This window comes from Bubalus bubalis, chromosome 9 (assembly GCF_019923935.1).
Source record: "Bubalus bubalis isolate 160015118507 breed Murrah chromosome 9, NDDB_SH_1, whole genome shotgun sequence".
Lineage (NCBI taxonomy): Eukaryota > Metazoa > Chordata > Mammalia > Artiodactyla > Bovidae > Bubalus > Bubalus bubalis.
The window spans coordinates 16,889,608-16,913,993 of NC_059165.1; the positions used below are offsets into that span (position 1 = coordinate 16,889,608).

A 24,386-nucleotide genomic window follows, 5' to 3' on the forward strand; every position below is an offset into this window, starting at 1 on the left:
CCTTTTTATCTTCATCTTTAAAGAAGAGTATTTTTTCACTAACTGTAAGGAAACTCTCAACAGTAAAGTACTCCAGCTGAACAGTAAAACACTCCTGCTAAATCTCAATCCATTTGAGGAAAGTAGCTGTTCTTTCATCCTTCTCCATAGTGGTCCTGAATAATGTGAATCTTATCCAGGAACCTTATATTAAAGACTCAAATCATCTATCAGTGACCTTTCATAGTAATGCTTTAATTCTGTCCAAACCCTATTAAACTGCCTTTGAATCCAGTAAAGCCATTTAATTCAAATTGGAAAATGTCAGATATTCATTACTTAAGTTCTTCCTCATCAGAGTTGTTGCCATCTCCCTTTTCTAGCTTTGGGATATTTCATAGATTTTGAGTAATACAAGAGGCATGATCTATAGTGTATATCATGTCATATGAGTAGCACTTTTTTGTTTGTGGCTTTCAAGTTGGTCTATTCACAAACAATTATTTTTTTTTTCTACAAGTATTTTGGAACTCTTCCATAACATTTCAAAGGGCCTCTGGTTTCCACTGCCACCCCCGCCCCAAAAAACTTAGTTTGTATTGATCGATACCAGTTCTTATGGTTTTCCTTACTAAATAATAGTTTTTCATAAAATTATCAGTAAGAGTAGAAATATAACACTTAGAGAGGCATGAAGGACTGCCAAATCACATATAAATACTATAAAAGAAAGTGGTGGAGGAAGGTGACCTTATAAAGCATTTCGTGCATTTCAGGATGTGACAATAGGAGAATACCATTGTTCTTCATTTCTGTCCTCTTTTAAATTGACATTACTCAATCTTTAGTTTCCCTACAACATACAAGATAGATAACATGTTCATGCCAGACATTAAGTCACTTATTCGTTCAATAGATAGACATTTACTAAGTCAGCTACTACTACATATGAGGTACTGGAATTGGGTCAGGGATAAACCATCAATGAGAGATCCCCTCTGGATTCTTGAAGACTAGTATAAATGTTTACAAATAGGTACAAACACCCCCAGAGGTGTATAAGACAATTCTCTGGTGGGTGAGAAGACAGCAAGCAAAACTACTGACATGTCATATGGAGCCTGTTATGGAATTCTCCCTGGGTCTGTGAGCAGGCCAGTCATGTGTTGGGGACATTATTGTTAGTGAAGGCGTGTACAGGGTAACCTCACTCCTTCATTAGCTTTCATCATTTAGCAATCAATTAAGGTTGTCCTTTGTATTTCAGAATCTAGTTTTCACAACGTTAATCCTCACAAAACACACAAGTGGCTTTAATATATTCTTATAAATAACAAATCAACTACGGTTTGAAACTATTACTGGGAATCCAAGGGAAAACAAACAGTGAGAAAGTAAAAAAAACTCACACTGAGGAAAATTACTGTTTCTAACATAAACTGTTTCTCAGCTATATTGCAAGTTAGAACACTGATAATCTGATCAGATTTGGCCAAAAATAAATTAAAAAGGAGTGGGAAAACTATCTGAAGCATGGCTTTCCATACTTTGTTGTTAAAGATGAATCCCTCCAAAATAAGTATTGTGCCTTGAGATATTAGCTAAATATAGTTTGAAGTCTTCTTGATTAGCGAAAGATTTCAAAACTAAGTATACAAACATGAAGATAAACCTTGATAATCATTTTCAGCAATGTTTTAAGTCAATTGATATTTAATTTAGTCCTTGGCAAAATTCATCTAAATAATGAAGTGCTTAGGGGCCTTTTTTTTTTTTTTGAGCATTCTAACTTAAAAGACAAATAGTCACTAGCTTAAGGAAACATTTGTCCTTCCTGACATAGTGAAAATGATGGAACATGGAAAACACTGAAGATTTAAAAAAATAAATAGTACAATAAATTATACAGTGTAAGAGATTTACCGAAGAATTGAATGGAAGTTCAGATGTTTCTGATATAGCTCAGCTTAGGTATTCACTCCCTAAGTGAATACACAAAGAATTCTCTCCCTAAGAGCAAGTACACAAAGAATTAGTTGTTTTATTTGACAATGACCAAAGGAAAGATATACCAAAGAATGTATTGTCTTACCACTAAATTACTTTTTAAATAGAAAGAATGCTTTATGGGGAAACTCAGGGGTAATTGTTTCTAACTAAAACAATAGATTCTGGAGAGGAAACAGAGGTAGCAAGCACCGCAGAGAAAATGTATTCCAGGCATCATTCACACATGGATTGTTGAGAAAGAAAGTGATGGCAGAAATATGCCAAGTGTTATCAGAAGTCATTCAGATAGTTTATTTTGTAAAACCCAGAAATATTAGTTTTATAAAAGCGAGTATCACCTATGTAAATGTCATCGCTGCACCACGTAAGAACTTAGAATTTGCTAGCTCGATTTAAAATGTTCCAAATAAGCGTTTCAGTTATTTTTGAATACTTTTCTCAAAAGTACAAAAATGAGGGCATCCCTGGTGGCTCTGGTGGAGAGTCCGCCTGCCAACGCAGAAGGCACGGGTTCCATCCCTGAGCCGGGAAGATTCCTGCACGCAGCGAAGCAGCTAAGCTCCCGTGCCACAGTACTGAGCGTGTGCTCGAGAGCTCGGGACCCACAACTGCTGAGCCTGCGTGCTGCAGCTGCCGAAGCCTGCACGCCTTAGAGCCCAGTGCTCTGCAACAAGAAAATCCACTGCAGCGAGGGGCCTGCACACCGACACTGGAGCATGGCCCCCGATTACCGTAAATACAGAAAAGTCCACACTGCAACAAAGACCCAGCACAGCCAAAAAGTTTTTTTAAAAAACAAAAATGAAATATTTTCAGTTTGTTGCAAGAACAGTTAATTAACATAAAGGTGATGACTATTCGTTAGTCAGATTTCAACGACAACGTTTGTCTCTTTGGTGGTTAAGATTGAAAAACTAGTGCCATGATTTCACAGGTTGCACGTGGATCTATGTATATGTTCATGTAGTGACTTTGTCACCTAGGACGGTCATGAAAGCCAAGTATTGAAATAAACTAAATAACCTGACATTTGAATCAATGTGTTACAAACTATTAAAGCCCAGGTTTTTAAAAGAATAAAGCATATAAAATCACATTATCCTCACTCAATAATGTATTATCGATATTTAATACCATTCAGTTCAGTTCAGTCTCAGTCGTGTCCGACTCTTCGCGACCCCATGAATCGCAGCACGCCAGGCCTCCCTGTCCATCACCAACTCCCAGAGTTCACCCAGACCCACATCCATCGAGTCAGTGATGCCATCCAGCCATCTCATCCTCTGTCGTCCCCTTCTCCTCCTGCCCCCAATCCCTCCCAGCATCAGAGTCTTTTCCAATGAGTCAACTCTTTGCATGAGGTGGCCAAAGTACTGGACTTCTAGCTTCAGCATCATTCCCTCCAAAGAAATCCCAGGGCTGATCTCCTTCAGAATGGACTGGTTGGATCTCCTTGCAGTCCAAGGGACTCTCAAGAGTCTTCTCCAGCACCACAGTTCAAAAGCATCAATTCTTTGGCGCTCAGCCTTCTTCACAGTCCAACTCTCACATCCATATGTGACCACAGGAAAAACCATAGCCTTGACTAGATGGACCTTTGTTGGCAAAGTAATGTCTCTGCTTTTGAATATGCTATCTAGGTTGGTCATAAGTAAACAATATTTTAAAAGTTAATTTTAAGACATTATTTGTCTTTACCTTTTTCATTGTAAATTTCATTTTTTGCATGTTTTATAATCTCCAAAATATATTATTACAATCAGTAGTCTATGCATAAGAAGGAAGACATGATAAGTATATAAATGTACCTCTAACATCTCATTCAATGTCATATTCAAAGCTATGGTTTTTCCAGTAGTCATGTATGGATGTGAGAGTTGGACTATAAAAAAACTGAGCACCAAAGAATTGATGCTTTTGAACTGTGGTGTTGGAGAAGACTCTTGGGAGTCCCTTGGAAAGCCAGGAGATCCAACCAGTCAATCCTAAAGGAAATCAGCCCTGACTATTCTTTGGAAGGACTGATGCTGAAGCTGAAATTCCAATACTTTGGCCACCTGATGTGAAGAATGGACTCACTAGAAAAGACCCTGATTCTGGGAAAGATTGAAGATGGGAGCAGAAGGGGCTGACAGAGGATGACATGGTTGGATGGCATCACTGACTTGATGGACGTGAGTTTGAGCAAGCTCGGGAGTTGGTGATGGACAGGGAGGCCTGGCGTGCTACAGTCTATGAGGTCACAGGGAGTCGGATACAACTGAACATTGCATTCATTCTAGGACATGCATTTTTTCACACTTTATCAAATTGGGATGGCTCTTGCAATATATTACATATTAAGGACTTAGAAGTCAACTTATTTAAATAAAGACAGACTAATGAATGTGTGGCATTCTTAAAAGATCCCTCCTGGTGTGTTGTCAGCATGATCATAGACTCAGGTCCTGCGATTGTGCTTATATGGTGCTGTGCTGTGCTTAGTGGCTCAGTCATGTCTGACTCTTTGTGACCCCATGGACTGCAGTCCACCAGGCTCCTCTGTCCATGGGATTCTCCAGGCAAGAATACTGGAGTGGGTTGCCATACCCTCCTTTAGGGGATCTTCCCAACCCAGGGATCGTACCCAGGTCTCCTGCCTTGCAGGCAGGTTATTTACCGTCTGAACTACAAGAGAAGCCCTGACCCCGTGGTCAGTAGAATGGATTTGTCATCGGTCTAAAGGTTCTGACTAGAATTTGCCTAAGTTTTGATAAAGTAGTTGGAGATTTGAGTATGTGCAGTTCTCAGATTTTGTAAATATTAGTAGGGATACAGGTGTGAAGAGAATTGTTAATCTTTACCTGATATCTACTTATCTTGTCAAATGTTTACCCAGGATGTGCAGATAAGCCCTCTTTAGGATATACAGAATATAAGATATAATCTTTTAAGTCAAATACTTGGCAGCAGATTGGGGCATATGAGATGCAAACACATTAAGAACAATAAAACATTTAAGATATTTAAGAACGTTGACAAGAGTGGTTTCTTAATTAGCTTTATCTATATTTCAAGCTTCATCTAAACATATTTATTTGAATAAAAAGAAGACATTTATTGAGGAACTATTTTTTACAAAGTACTGAACGAGATACTTTTTTATTTATTCTTTTATTTAATACAAAAGTCTCCTGAGATCATTCAAATATATATTGGACCGAATACAATTTTTACAAACATAAAAACAGTGTTCCAGTTAATTCTGAAAATCATTCTTAAGTTGTCATGGATTTCTGAGGAATTACTAGACCAGACCTATGTTTTCCAAGAGCTTTGTACTACTTAAAAGCAGAGTGACTTTTTTTTTTTTAACTTTTTATTTTGTATTGGAGTATAACCAAGTAATAATGTTGTGATAGTTGCAAGTGGACAGCAAAGGGACTCAGCCATACACATACATGTGTCCATTCTCCTCCAGACTCTCCTTCCATCCAGTCTGCCACATAACTGAGAAGAATTCCCTGTGCTGTACAGTAGGTCCTGTGCTATACATAGATGCATTTTAAATACAGCAGTGTGTTCATGTTGATCCCAAATACCCTGTCTCTTCCCCTTATCCTTCCCCCAGGCAAACATACATTCATTCTCTAAGTCTGTGAATTTGTTTCTATTTTGTAAATAAGGTCATTTGTTTCATTTCTTCTTAGATTCTGCATGTATGGAACCTCATATGCTATTTCTCCTTCTCTGTCTGACTTACTTCACTATGACAATCTCTAGTTCCATCTATGTTGCTGCAAATGGCATTATTTCATTATTTTAAATGACTAATACCCCATTATATGTATGTATGTGTGTGTGTGTGTGTGTGTGTATCTATCTCATTTCTTTTTTTTCCATTACTCTGTTGGTGAACATTTAGGTAGCTTCCTTGTCTTGGCTATTGTAAACAGTGCTGCCGTGAACACTGGGGTGCATGTATCCTTTTGGACATTATTTTCCTTTGGATATATGCCCAGGAGTGAGATTGCAGGGTCACACGGTAGCCCAATTTTTAGTTTGTAAAGAAACCTCCACACTGTTCTCCATAGTCTCTGTATCAGTTTACATTCCCACTAATAGTGTAGGAGGTTCCGTTGTCTCCACTCAGTCTCCAACATTTATTGTTTGTGAATTTTTTGATGATAGCCATTTTGACTAGTGTGAGGTGATATCTCATTGTAGTTTTGATTTGCATTCATATAATAATTTGTGATGTTGAACATCTTTTCATGTGCCTGTTGAGCATCTGTATGTCTTGTTTGAGAGCTTCTCTGATGGCTCAGACAGTAAAGAATCTGCTTGCAATGCAAGAGACCTGGGTTCAATCCCTGGGCTGGGAAGATCCCCTGGAGAAGGAAATGGCAACCCACTCCAGTATTCTTGCCTGGAGAATCCCATAGACGGAGGAGCCTGGAGGGCTACAGTCCATGGGGTTGCAAAGACTTGGACATGACTGATCGACTAACGCTAACTAACATGTCTTCTTTGGGGAATGTCTGTTTAGGTCTTCTGCCCATTTTTTGATTGCGTTGTTTGTTTTGATGGTCTCCATAATCCACAGAGTAACTTATTAAAATGTCACAAATATCTTAAGAAATCTTTCACAGTGTTTCATTATGTTTGTTCAGTAAAAACAGTGAAAAATACTTTTCTCAAGAACTTATAGCTACCTTCTTTTAGACTTTCACTCTGTTCCAATGTTCAAATTCAACTATGTACATAGAGTATTAAAATGCTTGTATCTGGCTTTACAAGATACTCAAGGAGTGAGATTTTATTCCATGCTCTTGGGGAGCTTTTAGTCTAGTTGTAAAGACAACTCATGAATGTATAAATAAGAATATAACAAACAATGATAGATGATAATACAAAAGATAATACAACATGGCATTTTATGAACCTAATTACAGCACAGTCATATGGGTAATATGTCCAAATAAATTCATAGGAGGAAAAAACTTTGAACCAAAAGTTGAAGGTTATGAGTGACCTGTGAAGAACGAGGGCATTCCATGTGAGAATAATGAGATATTCCGAGAAGCCTAAGAGCAAAGAGGATGAAACAAAGATGAGGTTCACCGAAACTGCCTGCAGCTAGACTATAGAGTGTTTTGACAGCAATGCTCCAGAGACTGATCTCTTAACAGTGGAAAACAGCTAAAAGAATTGTAGCAGAGAAATTAGGTAGTCAAGTTAACAAAGTTAGGTACTAGTATATGCATCTGGCTTTACAGCTGGGTATAGTCTGGAGCAGAGAGATGGGTTAGGAGAATCCTACGACAGTCCAGATACCACTTGTGAGGGCAGGGTTGAATAGGTAGTAGCCCTGGTCACAGTGAGGCAAAACTGCATGTCAAAGATGATGGAGTAGGAAGATTGATCAGTGTAGCCCCTAGTCTTGTATGAAGGATTAGGAGGAATATTTCAACAATTCAAAAGGAAAGAAGAAAATGATGAATAACTTTCCTGGTGGCTCAGACAGTAAAGCGTCTGCCTGCAATGAGTTAGACCCAGGTTCAATCCCTGGGTCGGGAAGATCTCCTGGAGAAGGAAATGGCAATCCACTCCAGTATTCTTTCCTGGGCAGAGGACCCTGGTAGGCTACAGTCCATGGGGTTGCAAAGAGTCGGGCACAACACACTCAATGATGAGGAGGACTGAGAAGTGGAATGCCCATCTGGGAGCTGGAGTGGTTGAAAGGCCAAGGCCGAAGGTTCTAGAATCATCTAGAAGAATGGTTCTCAACTAGGAAGATAGAGAACAATTTGGCAATGCTTTGGAGACATGGGGTCTAATGATAGGGAGGGACTGGGGGCTGGAATAGGATCAGCGTGGAGGGACTGTCTTACATGGATTGTAGGGGGAGGCTGTCAGAGGAAATGACATTTGAGCTGAAAATTAAAAGAAGAAGAGTCAGTCCCGGCAAGAGCTGGAATGATTCTGTCATGGATGCCAGGAGAAGAATAGAAAGGCTTAAGGAAGTGCCAAAGGCCACAAAAAGGTTGCAGCACGGGTATCTTTGCATTTATTGATTAGGAGGACCTTGGGCCCTTTAAACCTATAATCTTAATAGATAAAAATATAAGTAATAATTCTGAATTTTCTAATCGTTTCTGAGAGGAAAAATTAAGTTGGGGGACTTGGGGAGTTTTTGGCAGGACTGCAGAGGACCCCAGTAGAGTTCCGTCGGAATATGTCAGGCACTTGCTCTTCTCAACAATTTTCTCCACAAAAATTAGACATCCCCACACAACACTCAACACAGTGATGGAATGCAAATGCTAATACTAATCATACCTTTTCTTTCTTTTCTCCCCCAGGCTTCACAAGGCTTGCTGCTCAGGCAGTATCTATTGTAATCAGCAAGTTACCTACAGTGATTGCATGCTTGCCTCCCCCAATTAAATACTTCTTTTTTCTGTCTGAGAGAAAAATGTCAGAAAACTTCGTTGAATTGAAGAAAGCTGGCCTGCTTGTCTGGAACTTGATTGTAATTATATGTCGGATATTTGAGGATGGAAACACTGTTGAACTTTTAACAGGTGCCTCCCTTGACAGATGGAGTAAAGAGAAACTCGGTTTAGTCTGTGTGTGTTTGAAAAGCATCACGGGAGAGCAGACGAGTAGCCCTAATCAAATGACCCAAAAGGTTATACGGAGCATCGAGCAGCAGAAACCCAAATGGGTTGAATGCCAGTTGTTGAGAGCAAGGAAACTGAGCACCGAATGGTAAAGTTATGTTTTTCTTTCCCCGAATTGCATCAGACACATTCCCAAAAAACAAAATCACCCATAAACAACCACCACCTCAAAATATTGTCAGATAGGCAGCCATGGTCATCTTGCTAACTTCATGGGAACTTTGATGAATACAGGCAAAGATAAATATTCCATCAAATGCTGGATTGTTAAATGTTCCTTGTCTTATTAAAATTTGAACCCCATTGATACACTGGAACACTATACATGTTTAGTCCCCATCTCAAGGTTTCTGATTAAAAGGGTGCTGGTTAAACCCAGGAGAATTTGGTTTCACTCCTTTTCAATGTGCAAACAGGTATCTCGTGGATAGCCTGGAGCTTTTTGTAAATGGATTGGCCATGGAGATTAAATTAAGAAGGAATTAATGGGTATAAAAGACTCTTTATTGCTTTCTGTGTACCTGATTGTCAAAAAGGTACACATTTTTCATCTGGTAATGTAAGAATCCCAGAGGGCAACTGGGGCATATCACACTCAAGCTATAAACACACCCAGCTGTTTCTGTATGAAAATGTCAGCCTTCTCCTCGGTTTGGCACTGAGAGCTAAGTGATTTGTGATATTGCAAAGATTTTTAAGGGTCCCTGATGAATTTAAATGTGTACATAGAGTCCTCCTGTCTTACAATTAGTCTTCAGTATAGAACTGCATGATATTGATAAAGGAGTTATGGTTCATATGGTTTACAGATCACTAAGCCAGACTCCCCCACATACTTTTTTTTTTTACACCATTCACAGATACTGTCCCCCATTCTTTTGAAATATATTCATATTGCTAGAAAGTACTATTGTAACTTTCTGCCTGAAACAACTAAAAGTTGTTAGTTTTAGTACATGGCAGTGATAGAGTTCAGGTTTTGGAATTATATGGACAAATACAAATCCTTTGTAAATGGGCCATCTTTTGTGAGTTATGGGGTTGTGCAGGTTGGATCCCTGGGTTGGGAAGATCCCCTGCAGCAGGAAAAGGCAACCCATTCCAGTATTCCTGCCAGGAGAATCCTATGGACAGAGGAGCCTGGAGGGCTACAGTCCATTGGATTGCAAAGAGTCGGACGCAACTGAGCGACTGAGCGCTCATGTACAAAGCTGGTAGAGTTGTTTTGAAAGGTTAAACAACAGTCATGAAGTTCTTAACATCAAGCTTAGACCCAGTAAGCATTTGTTATTTATAAACTATTAAAATAAGCTGCACTGTTTAGTAGTGTGATGACAAATGCTCTTTACTAGTTTATGTTAATCTGTGAGACTTCATATTAATCGAAATTACTGTAAGTAATCATGTAAGTAGTGTAAATAATGTAAGAAATGTAAGTAATCATTTTCCTGGCCTTGTCATGCTGACTTTTAAAAATTTACTTGTGGGGCATCCTGTGTGTAGGATTAAGAATAGCAGTCAGGAAAATGCTTAGTACCGTTGACAGTGACCTTAATCTTTACATTTGCATTGGATACCAATTTGTAGGCTTTAATGCAAAGACTAAAAGATTAAGGCCACGTGTCATAATCCATGGCAGTGGGTGTAGAAGGGAGAGAAGAGAAGCAGAGTAAAAATAGTGGATTTGATGATAAAGTTAAATGTATGATACTGCTGAATTAGGAGACTATCAATAAGATCAGTGGAAAGTAATGTCTCTAATATACCTTGAGCTACATACAGAAATCCAGAAGTGAAATTTTTTTCCTTAAAAGTTGATTTTAGTCTAAGTGTTTTATAAATAGCACCAAAACATCTGATATTTTCTACAGTAGGGAATTGTCTAGCCAATATTTGGCTGATTAGTTTTATGTTGCAACTTGCATCAAAAATAATTTTTATTAACTTTTAAAAAATGTTTTACAGCCCTCAAAAGTTCTGAATACACTTTATGTAGCTTGTAATTAGCACAGTGCTATATCTTTCTCGATTTCTCAAATAATTGCAATGTAAAAAAAATCCAGATTTAAAAGTTATTTCATTTATTTGAAAAAGAATTAAATTTGACTTATTAACAGACTTTAGGTAATCACTTATGGGTTTGGGTGCTATAGAAACGCTTCATCCCAACTTTGCCTTTAAGTTGATTTTCTGATATACACATGAACTTCCATCTCTACTCATTTCTCACAGATAGACAATCATTTAGTTCATAGATCTATACCATGAGGAAGATGTATTTTAAACCATGATGTCTGTATACAGGTGGAGGGTTGCCTTGACCTTACTGTAATATTTTTTGAAAATGGTGGCTCAGATGGTAAAAAACCTGCCTGAAATGTGGGAGATCTGGGTTCAATCTACGAATTGGGAAGATCCTCTGGAGAAGAGAATGGTAACCTACTCCAGTATTCGTAGGGCTTCCCTGGTGGCTCAGCTGGTAAAGAATCTGCCCACAATGTGGGAGACCTGGGTTTGATCCCTGGGTGGAGAAGATCCTCTGAAGAAGGGAATGGCTACCCACTCCAGTACACTTGCCTGGAGAACTCCACGGACAGAGGAGCCTGCTGGGCTGCCGTCCATGGTGTTGCAGAGTTGGACAGGACTGAGTGACTAAACACCTTCACTACTTTTTCACAAGCGGATATAAGCACTTAAACTAAAATAGTTCTTCTGTTACAATAACTGAAATCTTAATTCCTCATGAAGATTATCTTGGATCCACACGATATCATTTAGCCAGATTGCTTTCTTGCACCCAGATTTAACTTTGATTTTATGGAAATTGTGAGCATAACTGCAGTGGAAAGGCGGCAGCTGTAAGCAGTGCTTGTCTTGCATGCTGCCTGAAAGCGTTACTATTCATTAAAATAACCTTCACTTTGTAGTAACACTCGAGCTGTAAACAGTCAACTTAGATTCTGGAGAACACACAGGCCAAAAAAAGTAAAGAAATGTCTGTCTTTGCAAAGTAATTTGTCGAGTTGAAGATTATTGTTTTTCATCATGGTGACCCTGACTTGGCTGGCTGGGTGCATATACAGATTAAGATTAATGCAGTTATTCCTTGGCTAAGGTCTGCCTCTTTCAGGGCACATTCTCCCTAATGACATGATTGATAGGCAGTCCCAAATCCAGAGAGGAACTCATTAATCATCGCATTGACTGAATCCAATCATTTGCTTCACCTGCACAGTGATGGACAGGAAAGGATACAATTCAGGGGCTGACACGGAGACACTCCTTTGTCAGAGGGCCTCAACTTTTTCAATGTCAGCCTCTACAAAACCCGACAAGAAATTCTGCTTGCAGCCTGTATGCAGTTTCAAAAATGATATTTACAAACTTCTATTATTGCACAAAAGTCTTTTCTGTTTGTTTGCTCGTTTAAAGATTTACTCTACCTAATGGATATCTTTAAGAGTAGGATTTGGTTTCATTTTTTTTAGCAAGGCTTATAGGATCATAAACTTTTTTTTTTTTTTTAAGAAGGATGTTTTGAGGCTACATGTGGAAGCAATATAAAAGTTAATGTCCAGCAGCTGGGTATTATTTGGTTCAGTCTTCAGGTCAGCGGCACTGACTCTTAGCAGAACTAATTTTATAATCATGGCAAAATCTCAGTAATGAACTGCAGTATATAGCTGATTACACCACAGTAAATTTCATTTAGTCTGGGAAACAGTGGAAACCCATGCTTTTAAATCTTAAGAATACTTAGACTGCAAAGCCTAACATGATCCTAATAGCACTTGTAATAAGAAAATTAGTGTAAAACATATATGATGTAAGTTGAGTATCATGATTTATTTTGCACTGGTATAGTGTGAGAATTAAAAAAAAAGTCATCCATTACTACAATGTGAATAATGTTGAAAATAAAAAATAAGCCTATGAATTCTTATAAAAGAAACGTTTAACACATATGACTTGCACATTCCCGCTGTGCTTACAGGAGAGCCTTTTCCTGGAAGGATAAGCAGAGTAGTGACTTTTGCTAACTATCTGTTACCTGAAAGAAACTGGAGGGAGGGCGTGTATTTTTAAAAGGCAACAAGTGTCAAAAGGCCAATTTAAAATACCCAGTGGTAAGCATTCCTCCAGGAAGCACCCAGCCTATATTTAGCATAATAGGCTCCCCCTTTTGACACTTTAATTAGTCTTTAATGTGTCTAAGACAGGTGTAAAGAGAAGGCTACAAAAGACAGAATACCAAAGCTATTTCTGGAATCAAAGATACTCCTTATCCTCAAAGAGAAAATACAAATTATTTCTTAAAAAGAAATGTTTTGTTTTCATCCCACGATTATAGCAATTTCAACAATTGCGGTAATGGGAAAATGTTTTATAGATTGGAGTATAAATGCAATAAAGAAATATTTTAAAAAAACGGTTCAATTTTTTAAAATGCTTTCAGGTGCTTAGTTCTAAGGCGCTGTTTATGGGAGCCGCCCGCCGTTTGGGGAAGGTATACCTATTTGAGCAAAGTCTTTATGGGTGCTTTGCATATGAGATTTACATCAAACACTCCACACTCAATCTCTTTGATTATTTTCCATCTTTACAATTCCTTACACAGATACTTAATACGCTTTCTTTGTATTTAGTGCATTTATGACAATAGAGAAAAGCACAGCCTTAGAAGAAGGAGATATCGCTCTTGAACTGACTGAGCAGAAAATAAACATGATGGTCCTGGATATCTGCCACAAACCAGGTGGCAGCGAATACCTGAGGCAAATTTATCACATCATGCGGCTCAATGAGGTAGGGAAACGGCCTTTTTACCGAGCAATTAGGTGTGTACTGGCCTGAGGCAGCGTCTGCTGGCAGCTAAGGGTTAGTCAAGGAGGTGATAATACTTCTTAAAGTCAATACCAAACTCAATATTGCATTATTAATAGAATCTATTCAGCCCGGGCTGTTCTGCATTTGTACAGCAGAGGCTTCACGGAAACATTGTAGGTTTTATTTATATGGTTTAAACAATAACACGGCTCATAAACTCAACTCAGTTCGAAATGGTAGAGATGAGAGGTGTAGTTTGGGAATTGTGTATTTGTGACCATCAAGTTGATGTTAAAATCTGGTATTTGTGAGATGAAGAATTTTCTGAAGACAGATTTTTAGCTCTTCTCCTGCAGACATCATGTTTGTGTTGGTGAAGCTGAAGATTTCTTAGACTTAATGAGAAACTTCGGAAGATTATCAAACCACATTCAGGAGCAACTAGATTAAGCTAAGCAGGGAAGCTGATTAGAACAAATGTCATGCTTATTCACCTCTCTGCTGGGTTAAGCCTCTGACCTTCCCTGCTTTTGGTTGTTTTTAGCAAAAATGTGAAGAGTTGACGTTATTTACTTGAAACAAGTTTGCTAATTTAGGTTTTTAGTGTGACCATACATAATCTGGGTTCAGGGGCTTCCCTGAGCTGGTAAAGAATCCACCTGCAATGCAGGAGACCCCAGTTCGATTCCTGGGTTGGGAAGATCCCTGGAGAAGGGATAGGCTACCCACTCTAGTATTCATGGGATTCCCTGGTGGCTCAGATGGTAAAGAATCTGCCTTGCAACCTGGGAGACCTGGGTTCGATCCCTGGGTTGGGAAAATCCCCTGGAGGCGGGTTTGGCTGACCCACTCCAGTATTCTGGCCTGGAGAATCCCCTTGGACAGGGGAGCCTGGCAGGCTACAATCCATGGGGTCACAAAGAGTCGGACACGACTGAGCAACTAAGCACAAGCTCAATCTGGATTCAAATGTGACATCTAACGTGAAGTAGAATTGTGTTTATGTCTGCAAACACTGAATGCATTTTTGGCATAATAAAAATTGTGTAATATGAATAATGTTAAGATATAGCATTTTATCTCATTGAGGTAGGCCTTAAAAAAACATACATTTCCAAAGAGTGAATTAAACTCTACCACAGCATTTTATGACTCAGCTACATAAATGTTCTCCTTACTATGATCTATTTGAAAGTTACTTCAAGTAAATCTTGTTTTCTGGCCTTCAGAGAGGTAATCAACCTCAAACAGGTGACGTAACAAGGTGATCAATGATCACCTGAGAAGGAGGCCTTTGTAGCTGTGAGAAACGGTCCTGCTTCTGGAGGAACTGGAGCTAAGGAAGGATTGGTAACACAGGAACTCCACCTGTTCACTCTTGCTGAGGAGCTCTCACAGCTTGTCTGAGGGTTCCCTTTGGGGAAAGCAGGAAGTCTGGTGAACTGAAAGACCTCCATTGCGAAGTCACGATCTTCATGGGCATGATGTCATGGTCTTCACTGGTCACCTAGTTTGGCCAAAGTAACTGTGGTGGTTACAGAGGAATAGATGTTTTAGTCACAGTACCCTCAGAGCCTTAGTAAGGTTGAGTTACGATAGTTCTGAACACCGCGATCGCAGGTTTAAATGCCCCCTGATAGGATACTTCTCTTTTTCAAAGTTCTAAGAAGACAAAAGATTAGGAAATCACCCGTAAGCAAAATCAACAAAAATTAAGTTAGGTATTCATTGGCCGTCAGCCACTTGTTGTATTCAGGAAATCGAAAGGCCGTTTTCTCCTCGTGGAAGTCTGAGGAAGTGCTTCTGAGCAGATACGTAATGAGATCTGACGTACCTAAGACTCTGCGGGGGCATCGCCACATCTTAATCAATTAAATTCCAAGTTAAGGTTTTTCTTTCTTTCCAACTGAATATACTTACCGTTGGGGCTTCCCTAGTGGCTCAGTGATAAAGAATCTGTCTGCAATGCAGGAGACCAGGGTTCGATCCCTGGGTCAGGAAGATCCCTTAGAGGAGGGCATGACAACCCACTCTAGTACTCTTGCCTGGAGAATCTCATGGACAGAGGAGCCTGGCGGGCTGCAGTTCAAAGGGGCTGCACAGAGTTGGACATGACTGACATAACCATGCGTTATGGCAAGGTCTATCAGCTGGGAAAGCAGGCTCAGTATTTGATGGTTTATTTTGCTGAGTGAGATGCAGGGCTGAGAGGTAAGAGGCATAATGTGAGTTGAGGATAGAATCAAAGTAGGGAGGCCTCAGCCTGACTGCTTAAACAGTGCAGGCAGGAAACACAAATAACACAAAGTGACTGAGTGACTAGCATAACACTTAGGGCTGCTTTTATGTGAAGCATCGTTATACTGTAGGTAAATTGCACCGTGAGGTTTGTGCATTTGATGAGTGGCATCCTGTCTTTAGCACTTTCGGGGGTGCTACTAAATAGTATTCGAAAGCAGTGTAAATACAGAGCGTATACAGGTACAGGCCTGGGTGAGTGGCAGCTGAGCTGTCAGGGAAGCCCCTGAATCCAAATTATGTATGGTCAAATTAAAAATCTAAGTTAATGCACTTGTTTCAAGTAAATAAGAAGACAGCAACTCTTCACATTTTTGCTAAAAGCAACCAGAAGCAGGCAAGGTCAGAGGCTTAACCCAGCAGAGAGGTGCCATTGAGAGGGAAGTTTTGAGAGGAGGTGAGTTTTTAAGCATTTATCTTTGAGGTAAAGGTAAGGTGTCGGAGCATAAAAGTCCAAATGGTAGTTGAAGATGCTGGTCACGAGCACAGATGAGGGAGGCTTGTGAACAGGCTGATTCTGACGTGGTGGGGCCTGAGATTCTGCTTTTCTAACAGGCTCCTAGGTAGGGTTTATTTGACTGACCTACACACAGGACTTTGAGCAGCAACGGTTGTCAAGATGACCTCTGAAGTTGTTTTCACTTCTGACTCTCTGAACCCAAGTCCTGCCCCTAAGCTTGAAGAAAACTTTATATTGCGACACACTAAAAATCACAAGGACATTTCTGTTACATGATTTATTAAATGACTTGTCTATTAACAGTAAGTATTTGGTAGTTTGTGGGAAACTTTTAGTCCTTTAAATTTATCATTTTCCAGGAGGAGTCTTATAATTCAGATTAGGGTTATTCACCTTTTTATTTGTGGATGGAAAATAAAGTATAATACAATAGACTTTTTTTGGCCCAAGCTGTCACTGGAGGATAAAATTAAGATTACATATTTGGAGCTTCTATTGAACCTTGATAATTTTCAGTCCACAGCATGAAACCAGAGTTGAGGAGCTTACATTATAATTCATTCTACATAGAGGGAGACTGCTTGCAGTGAACTCTCAGAGTACTTAGCACTCTGCTGAGCATGGAGTAGGTAGCAACTATGCTTGATGAATGATGAGCAATCTTGTACTGTGCATAGTCAAGCTCCTGAGTTAAGTTTTGGTAACCCAGACACGTTAACATGTGAAGTAATGACAAGACAATGCCGATGAAAAAGATTCTGGTACAATCAAGCATACATTCATTATGTGAGAATTTGTTAAACAGTTTTCTGATCTTTCCTATGTATTAAGTGAACCTGTTCTTGATGGGTTTGTTACAATCCTGATTGGTATGTACTCTGCTGTTTCTTCTGAAAATGTAATCTGTCTCGGGGCAAGTAATACTCGAATCTAGCAAATGTGCTGGAAGCATAGATTTGGATATTGACCAGTTTATTTTTAAAGAGAATATGTGCTTCCTACCATCACAACTTGTAATTTTTTTTTTTTTCCCCTTGAAGGTATATTTAAAAGAACAGCTGTTTTCTATGAATGGTTCAGAGGAAAAGCCATTACCCATCCAACCTTTAAAGACGACCTTGAGGAGTGTGGAAGATCAGCCCTCTGCTTTTAACCCTTTCCGTGTGTACAAAGAGTTCAGTAAAAGCATGCTTGATCAGGTATGTGGAAATTAAATAGTAAATTTCATTAAAACTGTGTGCCTTTTTTTTGTTTTACACAAGTAAGAAAAAAAAATGCTTTGTGTTTCAATATTTACTCAAAATCTTTTTTGATTAGCACGCAAAAGGCGTTGTTCTTGTTTGCATGGTCTGTGCAAATTGACTTTGGAAAAGTTATTTTATCTTCTTTTCTATTTGTCAAACTGATTCATCTTTTCGGTCTGTAAAATTTGACTTTTGACCCGGTCAGTTCACCGTGGGCAGAGGAGGGAACATCTGTTCGACTGTGTCTATGAGAGGCTTGAGAAATCCAGCTTTCCTTAGAATCTTCCTCTCCATGGCCGCTTCCACCCTCCCTCGATATACACAACTCGCAAAATACCTTGCAATCTTTATAGATTTATCTCATTTATCAGGTAAATTAAAAGATACTTTAAAAGTGATCATAAATAGAGCACTGAGCTCCTATTTTAAGTGGCATGAGGTCAGTTAGCTGTTTCATAACCCTAAACACATTCCCGAATTTAAAATAAATTTGTTAATGATCTTAAAGTCAGGATATGTGGAATGAAGTCCATGTGATAAACACCACATATTTTTTAATGTCAGAGTATGCTATCGTTTAAGCTGCATATTTCATAGTTACATGCAAAAGATCATCTTCATGCCAAAGTACTTGAAACCTAAAGTTGTTTTTGCTTTGTTCATTCTCCTGGTGTCTTTTCCCCAGTAACCTCCTGACAGACTATTGGAGCTAGCAGGGCGGAAGAGAAGGATTGCTTGACCTAGAGCTCTGACGAAAATAAGAATTAAAACAAGGGCCTAATTCGGGATGCAGATAATATTTTTACCATGCCTGTTACAGCCCTCGTCTACATTCATCAATACTGTAGTAGAATAAGACCTTCAAATGCTGACAACCCGGGGCAGAATTCTCCTGCTCTATGACAGGAGTGTAGTGCTCCATTAATCAGCAGGTGACAGGGCATAGTTCTCATTGGATTTTAAACACTAGCCTGGACTCATATTATCAAAACTATTTAGTTTTAAGAGGAATAAGCATCCATAATACTTAAAAACCAAATATATTGCATAAGTTTGAGTTTATTAGCTGCCTTCCTGTGTTGTACATTAGATGCCTCCAACCATAAATAATCATTGTAGCTGTTAAATTATCCTCACTTCATTTAAATAAATGGCATGTTGTATTCAGTTCTGAATTATGAGATTATCTTTCACAGTAATTTTTCTCCTTACTCTATTGTGAAATTATCTATTAAATGAGAAAAAAGAGAATTATGTTATTTACACTTACAGGTCCTTATAATTTCCCCTTTAAAGCATTTTCTTAACTGAAAACATTAATATCACTCTCTAATTAAGCTGTGTCTTATAATTTGAGCCATAGTATCAATACTTCCATCTTTTTTTTTTAAATCAAACTTCTGGGAGCTAAAAGAAACTTATAAATTGACACATGGAAAAGTTGCCAGTTATTTTGCTTTACAATACAAAGAGTCACACTTTCGGAGAAACTTGTTGGACAAATTCCATTAGCAGTTGGAAGAATATAAGGACTGAAGAAATTGATTTATATTTTTATAAATAATGACTGCATCACTAAATGGATTTATAAATTAATTGCTGTCTTATTGGAATAAAAACCTTCTTCTGAGGACATGATTGATGTTATCTGTCTAAGTCCTTGTTCTGTACCCCCCTCCTTCTTAGTTAGTCTATCACAGCTGGAGCTTTAATTTACTGGTCATATTAACTCTGATTAATAACTAACAATAGCGTCTTCTCATTTATCAACAGTCAGCCATCACCAAATGGAACTGGAATTGGTCAAACTTGCTGCCAAATTATCTGGGACTGGATAAGATGACCTTCAGTGTACTGCTCAAAAACAGGTAATAGGACTGGGGACTTGGGGGATGTGTCTGGGGTACGAGGATATATGTCTTTTTTACATAGGGTGTATGTGAGTGTGTGTAGATACACACATATTTGAAATTATCTGAAGTGTAGTTTCCGAATGCTGTTTTTCTAGAGTAAGCATTTGCAAAAGGCAGAAACATCTTTTTCTGAGATGAAATTGGTTGATTTTAGTCTGAACTTTCAATATTTCTGATGTTGTATATGTAATAGTTCAGCATTGTAAACACCCAAAGTTATTGACTTGAATGTCATTATAATTCATTATAATACTATGCCTTTGTTTACAGCCATTTAATGAATGCATACAGAATGCCAAGCCAAATCAGCTGGTCTAATCAGAGGAAACATAAGTAAAACTGTCAAGATTGAGTTTTTTGCTTTGCAGGCGGGCGTTTTGGCACGGCCTTGCTATAGTCTCTGTTGCACATGACTTTACACACAGACACGCACACAGACGTGCACGTGCACCCCAGGACCACGCAATGAAACGATAATGCTAGTTCAGCTGAGGAGTCTATACATGTAATTTATTTTGCACAAAGGTATACATGTTTCTTTATGTTTTAGATAAATATGTTTTTCCCCACACCTTCAAGGTTTTCAGTGAAAACAGTAGTGTAAGTTTTAAGCTTGTTTTTCTCTATCAGCTATCACATCTTTACATAAAATATGTATGTGTGGTTGCTTTTATTCTTCAGCTGTTATGTTTATTTATACTTCTATATGTCTTCATGATGTATAATATATTTTATCATTTTGAAATAATATAAAGCATCATTTTTCATAAAAGACAAATAGAGACAGTGACATAGTAGAATTGTCAATTCATCCTTGAGAAATCTGGGTGCATATAAGAAAATATCTTGAGAGAGAGATTCTGGTATTTCCCAGATGGAGGTTTCTTTTTTTTTTTTTAAAAAAAGGCAGCTTTGTTGCCAAAAAAAAAACAAAACAAAAACAAACCTGTAAAGTGTGTGGTCACTGTGGTATTCCTAATATTTCACCCCTGAGTGAAGCTCACCCACCAATCATGAACAAAGTTGAGCAATCCAGAAACTTCCCCATCGAGAACAGCGTTTTCTCTCAGCAAGCTTTCCACGTGGCAGGCAAGGTGCTAAGGGCCAGGGTATAGTTCAGAGTGTTCGCTATTCATGCACGCGTCCTCACAGGCGCTCCTGTCTTGTCTCAGAGTTGCTTGGAGAGGTGGGAGGAGAGACCAGGTCTTCTGTTGAATCTGTGGCTACATGTTTGCTATTATTTAGTTGCTAAGTTGTGCCTGACTCTTTTGGAGCCCTGTGGACTGTAGCCCGCCAGGCTCCTCTGTCCATGGGATTTCCCAGGCAAGAATACTGGAGTGGGTTGCCATTTCCTTCTCCAGGGGATCTTTCTGACCCAGGGATCAAATCCATGTCTCCTGCGTTGGCAGGTAGATTCTTTACCACTGAGCCACCAGGGAAGCCCCACAGTATTAACTGGCTATCTGGAAACAAACTAGGAAAGATAAGTCATTTTCCCCCTGATATTGGGAAGTTTTGAGTTTATGTAGATTTAGCCGTATTGTATTTTATTAAGTTTTGCAGTTGTGAATTGCCTGCTGCCAATCCACTAAATGGTGCTGTAAGGGCAACACATCCTTCAAAACTTACTATATTTGCTCTATATAATATTCACTTTTCAGTGAATTTGTGTTTTACCCCACATTGCATATTATTTTTGTTTAACAAATTTAGGTATACCTCCATGAGGCTGATAGCTATTAAACTCTATTTCCCTGAGATATTATGTACAGGAATGAGTGGAGAAAAAGAAATCTCACAAGTTTAGCCAGAAGTACTAACAGGTCAAAACAGTTCTCTTGGAAAAGGGTCATGAATTTTGAACGGGAACAGCTAGATTCTGTTTCTTAGAGTCTTATAAAAATGGTATGAAAGGCATTCTATTTTAAGGTACCACATACCACAAGCTACAATGAATACAATGAATATAATTGAGCTGCCTTAGAAGAATGAAAGACATCTGAGAGTTTTTAATCTCTTTTAGCACTTTCCCATTTATTTTAAGAATGTTATTTATGAGACCTGATTAATATTGAATTCGTAAGGAAGATTGTTTTCCCATTATTTTCTCTGAGAGATTCTTGTTTGGATTTATCTGAAATGCCAATTTAAAAAACAAATAGGCATTGAATTTTTTACAACGTGGTTATTTGAAATTACATATTTGAAAATGAGATCACAGAGTACTGAACTTCAAAAATGAGGATTATAGATACTATCCTACATCCAAAAAGTGATACTTTGTACCTACACCTATGATCTTTGCTGGTAGGCAGAGCCAAAGATAAAAACCTAGAGCAACTTAGCTGAATATGCTGGTTTTTTCTCCCCCAGAGTTACTAAACAGTCAGTTACTTCTTTTTGTTTTTCTCTCTTTAATTGGTAATAAATTTATACTAACCCATCCCTGCACTGTGGTTGAGTTCATACATGGTGCTGCAAATGTTGTCTGGGGACTTAATCTTACAAAGAAATGGAACTCAAATCCACAAGCTTGAAAAAAGTCGAGGAGGAGGGAATCCTTTCTGTTTACCTCCTAAATTCCTTTGTGCCTGGCCTTCAAATTCAACATCATAAGCAGACCGTCCATGGACTTATTCTTGCAAGATTTGATTACCCTGAGTAGACGAGACCTCCCTCACCTCCAGAGCAGGATGGAGTTGGGAAAACAGGATTCCTGGCTTCTTGGGCCAGAGCTGTTGTGAGCTGACCTTAGGAAAGTGATCTCAACTATTCGACTGTGGATTTTCTCATCTTTCAGTCAGTTCAGTTCAGTCGCTCAGTCCTATCTGACTCTGCGACCCCATGGACCACAGCACGCCAGGCCTCCCTGTCCATCACCAACTCCCGGAGTTCACTCAAACTCATGTGCATCGAGTCAGTGATGCCATCCAGCCATCTCATCCTCTGTTGTCCCCTTCTCCTCCTGCCCCCAATCCCTCCCAGCATCAGGGTCTTTTCAAATGAGTCAGCTCTTCGCATCAGGTGGCCAGAGTTTCAGCTTCAACATCAGTCCTTCCAGTGAACACCCAGGACTGATCTCCTTTAGGATGGACTGGTTGGAACTCCTTGCAGTCCAAAGGACTCTCAAGAGTCTTCTCCAACACCACAGTTCACAAGCATCAATTCTTCAGCACTCGGCTTTCTTTACAGTCCAACTCTCACATCCATACATGACTACTGGAAAAATCATAGCCTTGACTAGATGGACCTTTGTTGGCAAAGTAATGTCTCTTCTTTTTAATATACTGTCTAGTTTGGTCATAACTTTCCTTCCAAGGAGTAAGTGTCTTTTAATATCATGGCTGCAGTCGCCATCTGCAGTGATTTTGGAGCCCCCAAAAATAAAGTCAGCCACTGTCTGCACAGTCAAGAGAATGTTAAAGGAAGATGTGCATTGGTTTTGAAAGTTGAAAAGACAATACATACTTAGAGAAGTAGTAGCCTTGGCACAAAGCGGTGTTGGTGTCTGGCCAGGCACCAGTGAAGGTCATTTGGGATAAGTAGGGAGTTGGAGGTGGGTGGTGGTCCAGACAGGTTATACCTGAAGTTATGTCCATGGAGGTTATGTAAACTCCAGGTATAGACCAATCATGAGGGTCAGAACAAGTGTCAGGTCAGAGGGCAGGCAGCATGCCCACAGGTCTGTGAGACACAGTGAAAACGCGAGCAAGGAGGAGGGCCTAGGACCAGGTGAGGCTCGTAGGGGCTAAAGACTCAAGGGATGAGCCCCGGAGGGATGGTTCAGGTACATGAAAGAGGAGATACGGTGGTGCCGATAATACGTGTATCTGAGACAACACTGACCTGTGTTCCACAAGCGGACTCTGCTGACTCCAGCATCAGAAAATATCTTGAAGTGGCTGGCTGCTTGAGTCCTTGTCCAGGAATGGCCTTCTGCTCACCCTCAGCCCTCATCTCAAAACAGGTCTCTCCAATTCCTGATGTTCGAAGTTCATTGCCTTTCCTGCCCTTTGGATTCTCCAAACTCTTCGCTGTTTTAGGGTCTTGGTACTTGTAATTCTCTCAGCAACTTCCATGGCTGGTGCCATCTTGTCTATCTGGGCACGTGTTACCTCCTCAGAGAGGTCTTGGCTTATCACTTGTCTAAAGTGATCCTCCAAGTCTGTGTTACTGTGGTTTCTCAGTTGAGTTATCACCATCTGAAATCATAGTTTCTGTTTATTGTCACTTAACTCTGCTCACCCCCACATCCCCCTACCCCTGCCTCTGGAGTGGAAAGTAAAATCCATGAGAATAGGGCCTTGGCTGTCTTAACTCCAGCTGTGTCTTCAGGGCCTAGAATAGCCCTTGGGCACATAGCAGGCTCTGAGTAATATCTGTTGAATTAATTAACAAGCAAATGAGGAATAAGAATGCAGAGAAAAAGTCAGCCCTTGACAGATGAATACAGAGTAGGTATTCTCTAAAGGTGGTGTTTGATCAATAGGCATGTTGGAATACGAAGTGTATCCTGCAAAATCTCAAGTAAAAAGTTATCTATGTGCATATTCATTCATTTGGGTGAAAAGCAGGTTAATTAAACTTTGTCTGTTTAAAATGCCTGTTTTTTTTATGTGAAGTTCAGCTCAAATTAAAAGCACAGAACATTGGTCTTTCTTTAATTAATTGATCCAATTCAAGCCATAACCTCTTTAGCAACAAAGTCTGTTCTTTACGCCACGATTCAGATTCAGAAGTCTTTTAATTTTGGGGTGGTAGGGTCTGTATCTGTTAAATGATAGTCATGTTGAAAAATGTAAGATGGAGTTAGCTGAGAAAAATATCCAACCAAACCTTTGTAAATTTGTGATTTTCAAGGCATTTAAAGAAATAGGTAGTAGCTGAGACCTCAGAAAAGAGATCCTGAATATGTATGATGATATATGTTTTTCAACTTAGAAGGTTTGCCATTGTGGAAAATAAAGCCTCCTGAGAGGTTAAGAAAATC

At 39.2% G+C, this 24,386-nt stretch overlaps 1 protein-coding gene across 9 annotated transcripts in view; it reads left to right on the forward strand.

Annotated features, from left to right (window-relative positions):
* KIAA0825 (KIAA0825 ortholog) overlaps positions 1–24,386 on the forward strand; it is a 442,771-nt gene that overhangs the window by 220,251 nt on the left and 198,134 nt on the right. For 7 of the 9 annotated variants that reach the window (XM_044948542.2, XM_044948543.2, XM_044948540.2 and 4 more), the window contains exons 17-20: positions 8,334–8,742; positions 13,301–13,460; positions 17,280–17,438; positions 19,257–19,351. In XM_044948542.2, coding sequence (XP_044804477.2) covers positions 8,334–8,742; positions 13,301–13,460; positions 17,280–17,438; positions 19,257–19,351 — 823 coding nt within the window. Of the gene's footprint in view, positions 1–8,333; positions 8,743–13,300; positions 13,461–17,279; positions 17,439–19,256; positions 19,352–19,666; positions 20,138–24,386 lie in introns of those variants that run through there. The other 2 variants (XM_044948541.2, XM_044948546.2) reach the window with 2 other exon arrangements.